Source organism: Gossypium arboreum, chromosome 10 (genome assembly GCF_025698485.1).
Source record: "Gossypium arboreum isolate Shixiya-1 chromosome 10, ASM2569848v2, whole genome shotgun sequence".
NCBI classification, from domain to species: Eukaryota; Viridiplantae; Streptophyta; class Magnoliopsida; order Malvales; family Malvaceae; genus Gossypium; species Gossypium arboreum.
Window position 1 is genome coordinate 124,938,059 of NC_069079.1, and position 12,823 is coordinate 124,950,881.

At 31.1% G+C, this 12,823-nt stretch overlaps 1 protein-coding gene across 1 annotated transcript; it reads right to left on the bottom strand.

The window, feature by feature from the left end:
• Positions 1-4,737: 4,737 nt before the first annotated feature.
• On the bottom strand, positions 4,738-6,746 carry LOC108488882 (ankyrin repeat-containing protein BDA1-like). The gene is made up of 2 exons (XM_017793160.2): positions 6,055-6,746; positions 4,738-5,976 (listed from the first exon to the last, which is right to left on the bottom strand). Exons 1-2 carry the CDS (start codon positions 6,649-6,651, stop codon positions 5,050-5,052), a joined length of 1,524 nt encoding a protein of 507 aa, XP_017648649.1. The 5' UTR covers positions 6,652-6,746; the 3' UTR covers positions 4,738-5,049.
• Positions 6,747-12,823: the final 6,077 nt, after the last annotated feature.

A 12,823-nucleotide genomic window follows, 5' to 3' on the forward strand; every position in this document is an offset into this window, starting at 1 on the left:
AACTTGTATAAATTCAAACACAAATCAGTACTCAACAATTTTAGGCTAAAAAATCACCTAGTTCTTTTTTTTTATCCAATTGAGTTTTTAAATTTAAAAATCGTACCCAGTAGGCTTTTTGATGAATCAACACATTTTGTACATATATTATATCATGTGTATTGGATAACTCTCGTGACACCATTTTATTTTATACCTTATATCATAATGATTTTTTTATCACCGAATGAGTTTTAGAAAAATCAAGAGAATATCAAATTTTAAAAAAAAATCAATTAAAAACAAGAGTAAGATATTAATTTTTAAATTACGTATTGATTAAATAATTATTACATCATATTTTATAAAAAGAATTAAAATACTTAAACTGTAATTTATATAGTCTACATTAAAGAATGAGTTAGTATAGGAAAGGTTATAGCAATGGATGTTTAATCTTTTTGGTGCTGTGATCTAAGCCAACAAAGGAACAATAGAAAAGACAGAAATTGAGCAACAAAATATATATATATTTATTATGTTTTTGAAGGTTTCATTAACCTGGAGTTATTATATTATAAAACTTTTGGGTTTATGGATGGCTTCGTACTTTAAGGTTAAAAAATTGTGTTCATCCATATGATCTAGTTTTATCCAATGATAAAACTATGCCTTTTGTATGCCCGTACTCCAAATTTAAACAAATAGCATCTACAAATCACTAGCATTGAATATCCCCTCTACCGCCACCCCTGTGGCTATCAATAAGTTTAGAATTAAGTAGCTGTGGTTTTCTCTTGTAAGGATGAGAACACAAGTTTCAATCTAAAAAAAATTATTTGTTGGAATGATTTTATAGCTACCAAGTTTCAATTAATGAGATCTGTTGAAACTTTTTTTTTTTTTGGTTATGAAAAGAAAATACACATGTATCATATGTCTAGTGAACACATTTAAAATTAATTTGTAAAAATTATTTAGACATCTGTTGAAATAGATACAAAATATACTAAAGGTGCGACTGAAACAGAATGAAACTTTAGACTTTACTTAATTTTCGATTAGAAAATTGAAGTGTTACAACATTTGATTATTAATCTCCTAATATGATATTAATCTCTAATGTTAATCTAATATTTATCCTAATATTGTCGTCAACACCAAGAAGAAGAAGAAGAAAACAGAAACTCTATCTTATTACCTAATCGAATTTTGAAAAATAAATAAATCTAAAAATTATTTAAAATTCTAATTAGGTATGAATTTATTGGTATGTTAAAATCACGCTAGAAACGTGGATTCAATTATTTGGTTAAAATAATTTAACAGTGTTATTGTAACTGACTTAAGTTTTTAATAATTAAAATGAAATGATGTTTTTTTAATTAAAATGAATGTTTATGATTTATAATGTAAATTATCTAATATTCATTATATTTAGTGCCACTAAATGAGAATTACAAGTTAAAATAAGATAAAATCTTTAGTAGTATTTATTAATATTAAGTTTTGTTTTTTTTATCTTTAATGCACATATGGGAAAGATATAATTTTAAATTCTTCTATTTTTTAAAACTTTTTAATAATTGAAGCAAAAAATAAAAAGAACAGGTTAAATTGATAAATGTTGCAAAGGTTAAAGGGCTAAATTTGTTATTGTATCTAGTTTTTTAATAGAGTTAATGGAAAAATCAACAGAGAGATTGAAAATGAGCAAATCGAAAAGTAGAAAGATCAATTTTGAGCAAATAAAAGGAGAGAAACTAAACCCGCACAAATTGAGAATCTAGGGACTATCCTTACAGTTTGACCTAAAATATAAAAAATTAAATACATAAATATTATTTTTGTAATTTCTAAACAAAGTTAGCACTTTAATGTAGGGGTGTTCAAATTTCAGTAAAAACCGAATTAATCGATTGAACCGATCTAGTTCGGTTAATCGGTCGGACAACTAATCTAATTCGGTCAGATGTCGATTAATGATTTTCTGAAAGTTCGGTTGTCGGTTAATTCGATTTAAAATTAGGTAATTAGCTGAACTTAATAATTAATAATACAATTATTTGTAATTTTAATTCAGTTAATTCAATCAAATAAACCTTATCAATTTATTTTAACAAAAAAATACAAATTTTGATTAACTTTTTTTTAAAAAAATTCCCGTAATTTTTCCTACAATTAGCTAGGGATGAGTATTCGATCGAGTCGAGTCGAATCGAGTCAAAACTTTTCGAGTTAGTCGAGTTGACAAATCCTATTTTTGCAACTGAACTCAATTTGAAATTTTTTCGAATCGAATCGAATAGAGTCAAAAAAATTCGAGTCAAATTGAGTCGAGTTAACGAATCCTATTATTTATACTTAATGTTGCATTTAGATGGACTAATTATTTAACTAGTAGACGAAGTACAAGATTATTTAACTACATGAATAATATAATGATTTAGTCTTTTAACTTAATGAGTAAACATTTATCAAAATGACGTAGTTTTACCTTTTAACTTAATTATTTTGAATTTTAACTTTTAATAAAGTAAACATTTATCAAAACTATATAGTTTTGTCTTTTCTTATTCGGATTTTCAGATAACTCGAATTGTGTAATTCATATTCAAGTTAAACCGAAAAAATTAATTTTTTATTCGAGTTGATCCGAATAACTTGATTAACTCAAATAACTCGAACTATTTAATTCAAAATTTGAATTCTTTATCGAGTTTTTCGAATCGAATCGGATTTTGCTCACCCCTAAAATTAGCGTATACACGTAATTTTTTTTATTTTTTGCATTTATTGGCAAATTAATCGTTAATATATCCTTTCATTCTTTAATCTTCCCTATTTTCTTTCCTTTAATTATATTTATCCAAATATAGGGTTAATGTTTAATTTTTTATTTTAATTTAATTTTTACCATTATCCTTTATATTTTATCATTAAAAATTCAAAAAAAAATTTAATAAATAGTATAATTATAATCGAAATTAATTTTAAATGATATATAAATATATATTTTAAATTTAAATTTAATTCTCAAAAACTTAACTTTTAATATTTAATTTTTCTATTTATCGAACAACTTTTAAGTATTGCACTCACACTCGTAAATAAATAAAGGCCTTGTGTAATTAAGAAAGTTGAGAATGGGTTACTCCTCACATGGTGGAATTGGGTACAATAATGAAGGAAGGAGAAAAACACTAAGGAATATCCAATAATTGGGAGGCAATGGCATACCCTGCGCATACTATTTACTATCAGTACACGTCTTTTGTTTTCTTCACTTTTTCTTGTCCTGCATTATTTGGATTTGTGAGCAAAATCGATACTACTTATTTATCAGACTCACTTGAAGAGAAGAGTATGAAATATCATCTCTCGAGAGAGTAAACAAACTCTTCACAGGTATCACTTAAGGAGAGATGTAGAATTTTAGATTACATTATATTTTTATCTTATCCATTATAAAATTTAGAGTTTAGAGATTAAAAAAATGAAAAATAAAATTTTAATAATTTCTTTATTAGCACGAGTTATATTAAAAAATTTATTTATTACACATCCAATAAAAGAGTTAATAAAAGATTTTGAAAATTAAAATTATTAAAAAAATTGTGAGCTATATTTTTCACTTTCCACATGACGATCATCAAATTCATGCTTATCCATAGGTAGTGTATTCAGAACGATAAAGGTAATCTTTACTGCTAGTCTTTCTTTTCTTTTTTTTTTACTTTTGAATACTCTTCTCTTGCTGCTTTCATTGAAATAATGTTGGATTTTACTCTTGAATACCATTTAAATTTTTTAGTTTATATATTAAAATTATAACCATTTTAATTATTTAATTTAATCAAATTATATAACTTGTTAATATATTTTTAAGGATTTATAGTTGAAAGGAAGTAAAATAATAAAATTCTGTTCAAAATTGTTGAAGTTATAAAATAAAAATCAATTCAAAAATAAAATATCTTTTGCTTAATTCTAATTGAATTGGTGTCACAAATTAATTGAACATCAATTCAATTAGGGAATTACAAAAATATCTTTTATAATTAAAATAATTAATATTATTCAAGGAATTTTAATCTTTTATGCAAATTATTATCAATAAAAATATCAATATAATAGAATTTGAAGTAAAACTCATAGATAAATTCAAAATTTTTACTCTATTCAATCAAACATTCACCTCTAAATATTATATCTTTTGAATCTTCATGTTGGTAAAGATAAGAAGGAGAAGTAATCCTTTACGTGTATGTGTGTTTTAGTGTTTCCTTTAATTGTGTGGCTAATTAAGTGCCTTTAATGACTTCTAAGCAATCATATCCATTTTATTTACAGGTCGCTTGTATGAAGGAACTTTTTGGTCATGATCGGGAGATCCGACTTTAGCATATTTACAGAGAAGGAAATCTTGTTTCAGATTTCTTGGCCCATATGGGATCTGGTTCCGGTTTTGATCTAAGTTTACTACGAGAGCCACCAGGAAATGCTCTCTCAACTTCAACTATACTATGTGATGATATTGCTGGTTCTTTGCCCTAGCGCCTGTGCTCGTTTGTGGGTAATTAGTTGTTAAGGCTTTTGCCTCTTTCTTTTATTATAAAAAAAAAAAAAAAAGCTTGGCACCATGGATCGACCTTAGCTAGAAAAAATCTTCAATCACCGAATTGCACAAAATTCTAACTTAAATTCAAATGCAGCAACCAGGATCGTTCATCAATCCACAATATCAGCAAATCTCAATTCAAACACAAAAATAACCGGTGAAATAAATAGTTCAACCCATAAACATTGACCACAAAGGGAAATTTGAAACACTTACCACCATTCCCCTATCAGAAAGTCTTTCCCACATTCAACAACTAGAAATCAGAGCTCACCAAAATGTCTATTCTTTTCAATCTGAACAGACTTTACAATAATTTATTGCTCATCATGGTCATCAGCCTATAAACCCAGGAGCATTATTAACTTCTAAATCCAAAACACTAATATCAGCATCCAACCCTACAATGATAGTCTTATTGACTCATTTAAACAAGTTCCTTTGTCAATCTACATTCCGTATTCGGTAATCTCCAATATGAATTCAGAATTTAGGATAGCTGGAACAAGAATAACAGCAAAGATGCAAAGGGAAACGACTTGTAGGAGGAGGAAGAACCTTCTTTTGGGTACAAACCTGTATAGCATATAATAGGATGTCTTGTATAATGTCACGAGAGCTAGTACCGTTGCCAAGCAGTAATTAGTAATGCTGAGACTAGGATAGGAAACGGATCCAGGAGACGAAAGAGAGAACAAATACTGAAGTGCGAGTGTCCGTATGGAAACAGCAACTAAAAGCATGTAACAGGTCCCAAACAAGGAAAGTGTTATGAGAATAAACAAGCAGATTGAACGGCTGGGTAGGAGATAGGCTGTTAAAACAGTTGCTGCCCAAAAGGTTAAAGTGTTGTATAACCAAAACATTGTGGACACGTCTAGTAAATTTTTTAAATCTTCTTCTTTAGAGGGAGCAGGACTTGGTGCGGGTCCAGTGCTGGTTGAACCTAAAGATGCGTCATACTTGAGATGGAAATTCGGGGAATTCTTTGAAATGGTATCCGGCTGCTTTGGAGGGTTCAAAGTGGCAGTGTAAGTGGCTGTTATAATTAGCACTGTGACTACTAAAAATGTGTTACGCATCTCATATGGGATTCCCTTCTTTCCACGACTTGCTATTGTTGCAAATTTTTGAAGAACTGACACCTTTCCTTTTAAAGATTCGATGTGGAATGAAGAGATAGAGGTTTTGGGAAGCGAGGAAGAGGAACCACTCAAACCTCCTGCTTTGCTTATCATGTCTTTAATGGACTCCTTATAGTCCACTTTCCCTTCATCCAATGGGTATTGTGATGGGATATCAAGTGCAGTCAATCCCTCCACATTTTTGGCATTGATATGGTCACCACACAAGCGTCCCAACAGTACTTTTACCACCTGTTAATTAGAATATTCATACAAGTAACCTTTGAGTATATTTATACATAAATAATTTCACTAGCAAAATTATCATACCTGAGGTCTGTTTCTGATAGTAGCAACATGTAAAACAGTGTTGCCATCAATGTCTGCCCAACTCAGTAGTTCTTTCTCCCACCGGTTGGCAGCTTTATGGCGGCTCCTTATAAGCCACCCCACCAAGACTTGGAAAGCTTCAAACCTGTCATTTTTTACGGCAAGATGGAAAACCGTCTCATCTCGAACAGTCACATCTTCAATAGCCTCGGGGCAAACCTCAAGGATCTTGATCAAAAAATCAACATTTCCATTTTGAACCACATGATGCAAAGGAGTGAAGCCCTCCCGCCCTTTGACACGAACAAGGCCTTCATCAAACCTGAGGAGTCGAAGCACTGCTTGAGTTTTTTGATTTTGCAGAGCCAAGTGCATGGGGCTAAACCCAGCTTGGTTTAGCTTTCTTGCAAAAGATGGCTTTAAGTTGATCATCTCCATCATAAAATCAATATGCCCTGCAGAGGCTGCTACATGCAAAGGAGTATGGAAAAAAGGTACATCATCGATACGCTGTAAAACATATGGATCATTCAGAATTAACTCATACAAGATGTTTATGTCTCCTGTTTGTGCAACATCTATCATCTTCTCATCCATAGCAAGGTGCGGAAATTTGCACAATATAGAAATGAAGTGAAGAAAAAAGGCTTTAGCAGACGATGTGATTATGTTAAGGATATAATGAAGTGTTTGATTATTTTTTCCAGATGAAGTGTTTGACATTTTATAGCACTTCATTATTTTGGATTTATATGTGATGTCAGCCTCTACACGTATGCACGTGAATGTCACCTATTAGAAAGAAATAGTAATTATAGTTAGTAATTAAGTTCATATTTAATATACATTTTTAATCTAATTTTTTAATTTAATTTAATTTTAGTTAAAACATTTAAAAATTTATTTAATATATTAAATAAATTAGATTAGAGAATATATTGAATATGGATGAATCTTGTATCATACTAATTTATGTCTCTAAAATTAATAAGGTGTCATTATTTTATTAGTGCTTAAAAATTAAAATTTTTAGAATCATCCTAATATAAGCTATTCCCTTAATAATAATATTTGGTACTTCCACGAGCAAATTCAATGGTTGACAAATATCGTATAAAAGTACAGTAAAATATTTTTTTTGAATCAACTGATACTATTATTGATTTGAAGAAGCATTAAGTGCGGTCACCAGTCTTAAAAGAAGGAAACAATAGTTGTCATCAAATAATTGGTCACCAAAACGGTGCCTTGAAAACTCAAAAAGAAAACAGAATTAAAAAACTGCTCAAGAAAAACTTGCAAAGAAACTGAAACGGCAGAAATGAAAACTTAACTCTAGTAACACTTCTTCTCCCACGATTAAAACCAAAACCACCCTTGTATCAGCCATTGAAGAGACCGGTTTTCACCCAAAATTAAACCTTTCTAGAACCATAGTCTTTGTCAAGGTCACGAGTTCATCGGGCAACTAAAATCCACTGAGCCTGGACTCTACCTCTCCATCTAACCTCCATAGACACTGTTTCTTCTTTCTTGATTCACCAGAGCCTCCATTGCATACGGCACCTCCTCTATCCAGTATCAGGGATGCTCGAATCTAGCTCCTTCCTTTGCCATCGCGTGAACTGCTTTGTTGGCTTCCCTTGGTACATGTTTGAAATTCAATCTTCTGAAATTGAAAACTCTCCCTTTGATTTCTTTAATCAAACTGCTAATACTCGATCTATTTTCTTCTGCAGAGTTCAGTTTTCGTATAATAGTTAGCGCATACCCTTCGACGCAAATGTCTTGAAAACCCATCTCTTCTGCCATAATAACGACTTGTAAACACGCCCTTGCCTCGGCCATAAATGGGTCTGAGAAATTTTCCCATGGAAAGGTACAAGCTGCCATCGTCAAACCTTCTTTATTTCGTGCAATGATTCCTGAAATAGAACATCTTGTGATTCGATTAAATGAGGTGTCAAAATTAATTTTTATGGTATCATTATCCGGTGGTTTCCAGACTGAATCTTTACTTGCATGTGTATTCTTTAAGATTTCCCCCATACAAGAAATTTCTGCATAGTAAGCCTGATAAACCCAACAACTTCATGCACCTGCTCTCTTACTTCTTCATGATATAATTTGTTGTGATTATACCAAATAGCCCAGTAGGCGATAGATTTGATTTTTCATGCTTTTAAACTCTGACTTTCAAATTCTGCTGCTAACCATATTTTCCAATTGGCTTCTCTGTTGTATGTTGAAAATAACGTTTCCAAACCCCGCAAAACCTGTTATGTGAAGGAACAATCCCTAAAGAGATAGTCCATCGATTCCTCCTCAGATTGACACACCAGGCATAAAGGGTTAACAATCAATTGACGAACTTTTAAATTATGCAAAGTGGGTAAATAATTGTTAGCAATTCGCCACATAAGAATACGAATTTTACTTGGCACCTGAAGCTCCCATAGTTTTGTAAAGAAATTAGTAGGAATTTCATTATGTATTCTAGTACCCCCTCTATAATTAGCCATCTGTAGCCGCTCCTTGCTGTATATATCCCAATATTACCCCCTCCCCACATAAGTGTGTCCCATGGTCTATTGCTTGCCAATGGAATTGTGAGAGTGCACTTCAACTGCTCCTCGCCGAATATTGATTGAATGATGTCTTGCTTCCAAGTATTAGTTTCCAATACTTGAGTGATCTGATATCCATATTTTGACATCTTATTCTGCCACTGCTAGGTCCTGGAAGCCAACTATCGTTCCATATATTGATTGAATCCCCATTACCAATTCGCCACCCCATCCCCACCTTGAGAAGTTGTCTGGCTCCCCGAATGCTACACCAGGTATATGAGGGGTAAGATCCTAACTCAGCACTCATAAAATCTACTTTTGGGAAATACTTAGCTTTCATAACGCGTGCAAACAAGCAATCTGGTTTCGTGATAATTTTCCATCCCTGCTTCACTAATAGGGCCAAATTAAACTTTGATAGATCTTTAAAACCTAACCCTCCATTCGCTTTGGGGATACACATTTCACTTAATTTACACCAATGAATACCTTTATTTGTTTTACTGTTACGCCACCAAAATTTACACATTAAATTCTTGATCTCTTGACAAAATGAAATCAGTAGCTTAAAGCATTGCATTGCAAGGTTAGAATTGCTTGTAAAACAGTTTTTAAAAATACCTCTTTTCCCCCGCTGATAAAAAACGCATACTCCAGTTACTCAATAATTTGACACAACGTTCTTTAATAGCCATAAAAGCATGCTTTTTCCGACGTCCTACCATGGTTAGCAACCCCAAATATCTTTTTGGATTGTTAGATATTCTCACTCCCAAAATCCTTCCCACCTGTGCCTGTATTTCAAAATAAACATTGCCACTAAAATAGATAAGAGATGTCAAAATTGACCAATTTTCCCGAGATCATTTCATACTCTGAATCACACATTTCATATAGAATGCCCCTTCACTTGAAGCCTCACCAAACAGCACACTATCATCCGCAAAAAATATATGTGACACTGATACATTTCCACTTCCCACCATTGTCCTAGAAAGCCTCTCATCCATCTTGGCTAGTGTAATTAACCTGGAGAAACCTTCTGCGCAAATGAGAAACAAGTACGGACTTAATGGATCACCTTGTCGTAGCCCTCGTTGAGGTCTGAATTCTTCTCCCTGCCCCCCATTGATCACCACTGTATATGCCACACTAGTGATACATCTCATAATAAGTGAAATCCAGCCCTCATAAAAACCAATGCTGTGCATTATTTTTTCTAAAAAAATCCATTCAATTCTATCATATGCTTTTCTCATATCTAGTTTTAAAGCAAAGATTTTCTTCGTTGTTCCTTTTCTTCTTTTGAATGAATGCAAAATTTCATATGCCACAAAAATGTTGTCTGTGATTTGCCTTCCCGGTATAAATACTCCTTACGTATCTTCAATGCATAAATCGAGCACCTGTTGAAAATGATTAACAAGTACTTTTGAGATAATTTTGTATATCACATTGCAAAGACTAATGGGGCGAAACTTCTTCATTGACTTCGGCGACTTCTCTTTTGGAATAAGGACAATACTTGTTTTATTTATCTCTTCTACATTTCTTCGGCCAGTAAGAACATCCAAACAGTATCTAGTAACGTCCTCCCCTACTATATGCCAGTATTTTTGATAGAATATTGCAGGAAAACTGTCCATTCCTGATACTTTAACCGGTGCTATGAATTTTATAGCCCCAACAACTTCTTCTTCTTTAAAGGCTGCCACTAACATATTATTGTGTTCCTCTGTGATGCATGGAAGAAAAGACTCCAACAATCTATCACAATTACTTACATCTTTAGATAAGAACAAATCTTTGAAATACTCAGTAGCCAAATTAGTGATTCCATCCATATCAGTGATTAAGTTCCCAGCTTCATTTTCTAACCCCTTAATCATATTTTTCCTTTTGCATTGTGTCGCACTCTTGTGAAAGAATGTTGTATTTCTATCTCCCATACGAAGCCAATTAACTATTGCTCTTTGTTCCCAGAATAGCTCTTCCTTATCCGTTTCGTAGTTCAACTCTAATTTAATATTTGCAATTTTCTCCAAAGATTCATCACTAATTTCACCAGCTCCTAATTCAAACAATCTGTCATTTAATACTTTCATTCTTCATTCTTTTAGCCTTTTCTCCTTTTTTTCCCAAGTACGCAAATTTAATCCCTGTAATGACCCGAATTTTACCGTTACCGAAATAGTGTATTTTCGGGTCTCCGTTTCTGAAAAACGGATTCATAAATATTTTTAATAAATATTTACGAAGTAAAATGAGCGGTTAATTAGAGTTTAATTAAGTAAATTTAGTTTAATTAAGAGTACTTAGGAAAAATGACTAAATTGAATAAAGGATGAAAGTTGAATTGTAGATTAAAAGAAAATGAAGAGGACCAAAATGGAAATTATGCCATTTGTCCTAAGTGAGGCGGCATAAATATAAAAATCTGAGATTTTTATGTGTTAAAATATATATTAAATTATTATTATTAAAAGTAAAGTAAATAAAAAGGAAATAAAGGAAAGAAACAGAATGAAAAGAAACAGAATGTGGAAATGAAACAGAGAAGAAACAGGGGAGAAAGAAAGAAAGAAAAAGAAAAAGGAAAATTTGGGTTTCAAGGCTCAAAGTTTAATTTGGTAAGTCAATTAAGTCATTTCTTCTTAAATTTTGATGTTTTAGAAGCTTTGGAACAAGACTTTGATGAAATTAAGTTGATATTTTGAGAGTTTATAGATTTTCAAGTATAGTTCATGTTGAATAAAATAGTGAATTAAGGGTTTAATTGAGTAAATTTCAAGCTAGAATTGATAATAGGATCAAATTGTAAAGTAAGTTATAAGTTTTATGTTGTAGGGACTAAATTGATGAAATTTTGAAATTAGGAAAGTATGCTGGAAATTTAATATTTAAATGAGAGTATGGATGAAATTTGAATAGAAATAGAATGTGAATTGAATTGGAAACGTAAGTGAAAATTAGTTAAGATTAAATTGAAATTAAAGTAGAAATTGAATAAAAATTGTATTAATTAGATATAAATTAGTAGTGAATTAACGAATATGAATTGTTTTAATTCCCGTAGTTAATGTTGTCTCAAGAAGTTCCGGCTAAGTAAGGAAATAGCAAAGTCGATGAGGAAAAGCTTGGAAAAGCTCGGAAAATACGGTTTGTATTTTTATAATCCAAACTTAATATTTAATTATTGAATTTATTATATATTATGTATGGTAGGTGCATTGATTAGATTATTTGAAATAAAATGAATATTGATTGAAATTGAAGGGTGAATTTAATTAATAATTGTTGTATTTTAATTGAATGTTATGGTAAATAATTAAAGTATGAATTATTGGTATTGTGTTTTTATTGAAATGATTTAATTTGAAAATGTGGTGAAATAATTATGAACATGTGTTTATTGTAGAATTTAATTATATGAAAATAAAAAGTGAATTGAATTGTATTAAATTATGAATTAATGTGAATAATTGAGAGATATATATATATATATATATATATGAATTGAATGAAAATGTATGAGATTGTGAAAATGTGTGAATATATGTAATTATTGGAATGGTATATTAAGGAAAGAACTATTGAATTGAGAAAGTGAATTATAATTGATACTAAACTAAGATAGAAATTATACTGAAAAGTGAATTAAATACCCTATTAACTAGTCGGGCTAGTCAGATATAGTTGGCATGCCATAGGATATGGAAGAGTACGGGTTTTGCCGGCTTACTAATCAGGCACTTATGTGCCGACTCATCACATCATATCTTATCATATCGATTCGCACTTTGTGTGTTGAATATCGTTATCTTATCATTATCGATTCAGCACTTTGTGTGTTGAATATCATTATCATTCTCGTTCGGATTTGTTCGATGAGGTACTCTGTGTACCATATTGCTATCTTATCTTATCGTTTCACTTGGCCGATGAGGCACTATGTGCCGTCTTGGTGTGTTGGTTGGATCCGTATATCATCGAGTCCGAGTCATGTTAATAGGGTAAATAAAGGTATAAAATAACTGATTATTTCTAAATAATTGATTCTTATGGATAATAGATCATTCTTGAATAATCAATATTCTTGAATAAATGATTATTCTTGAATAACGATTGTCATGAATAAATGATCATTCTTGGATAATAGATTCTTGAATAACGAATATTCTTGAATAAATGATTATTAC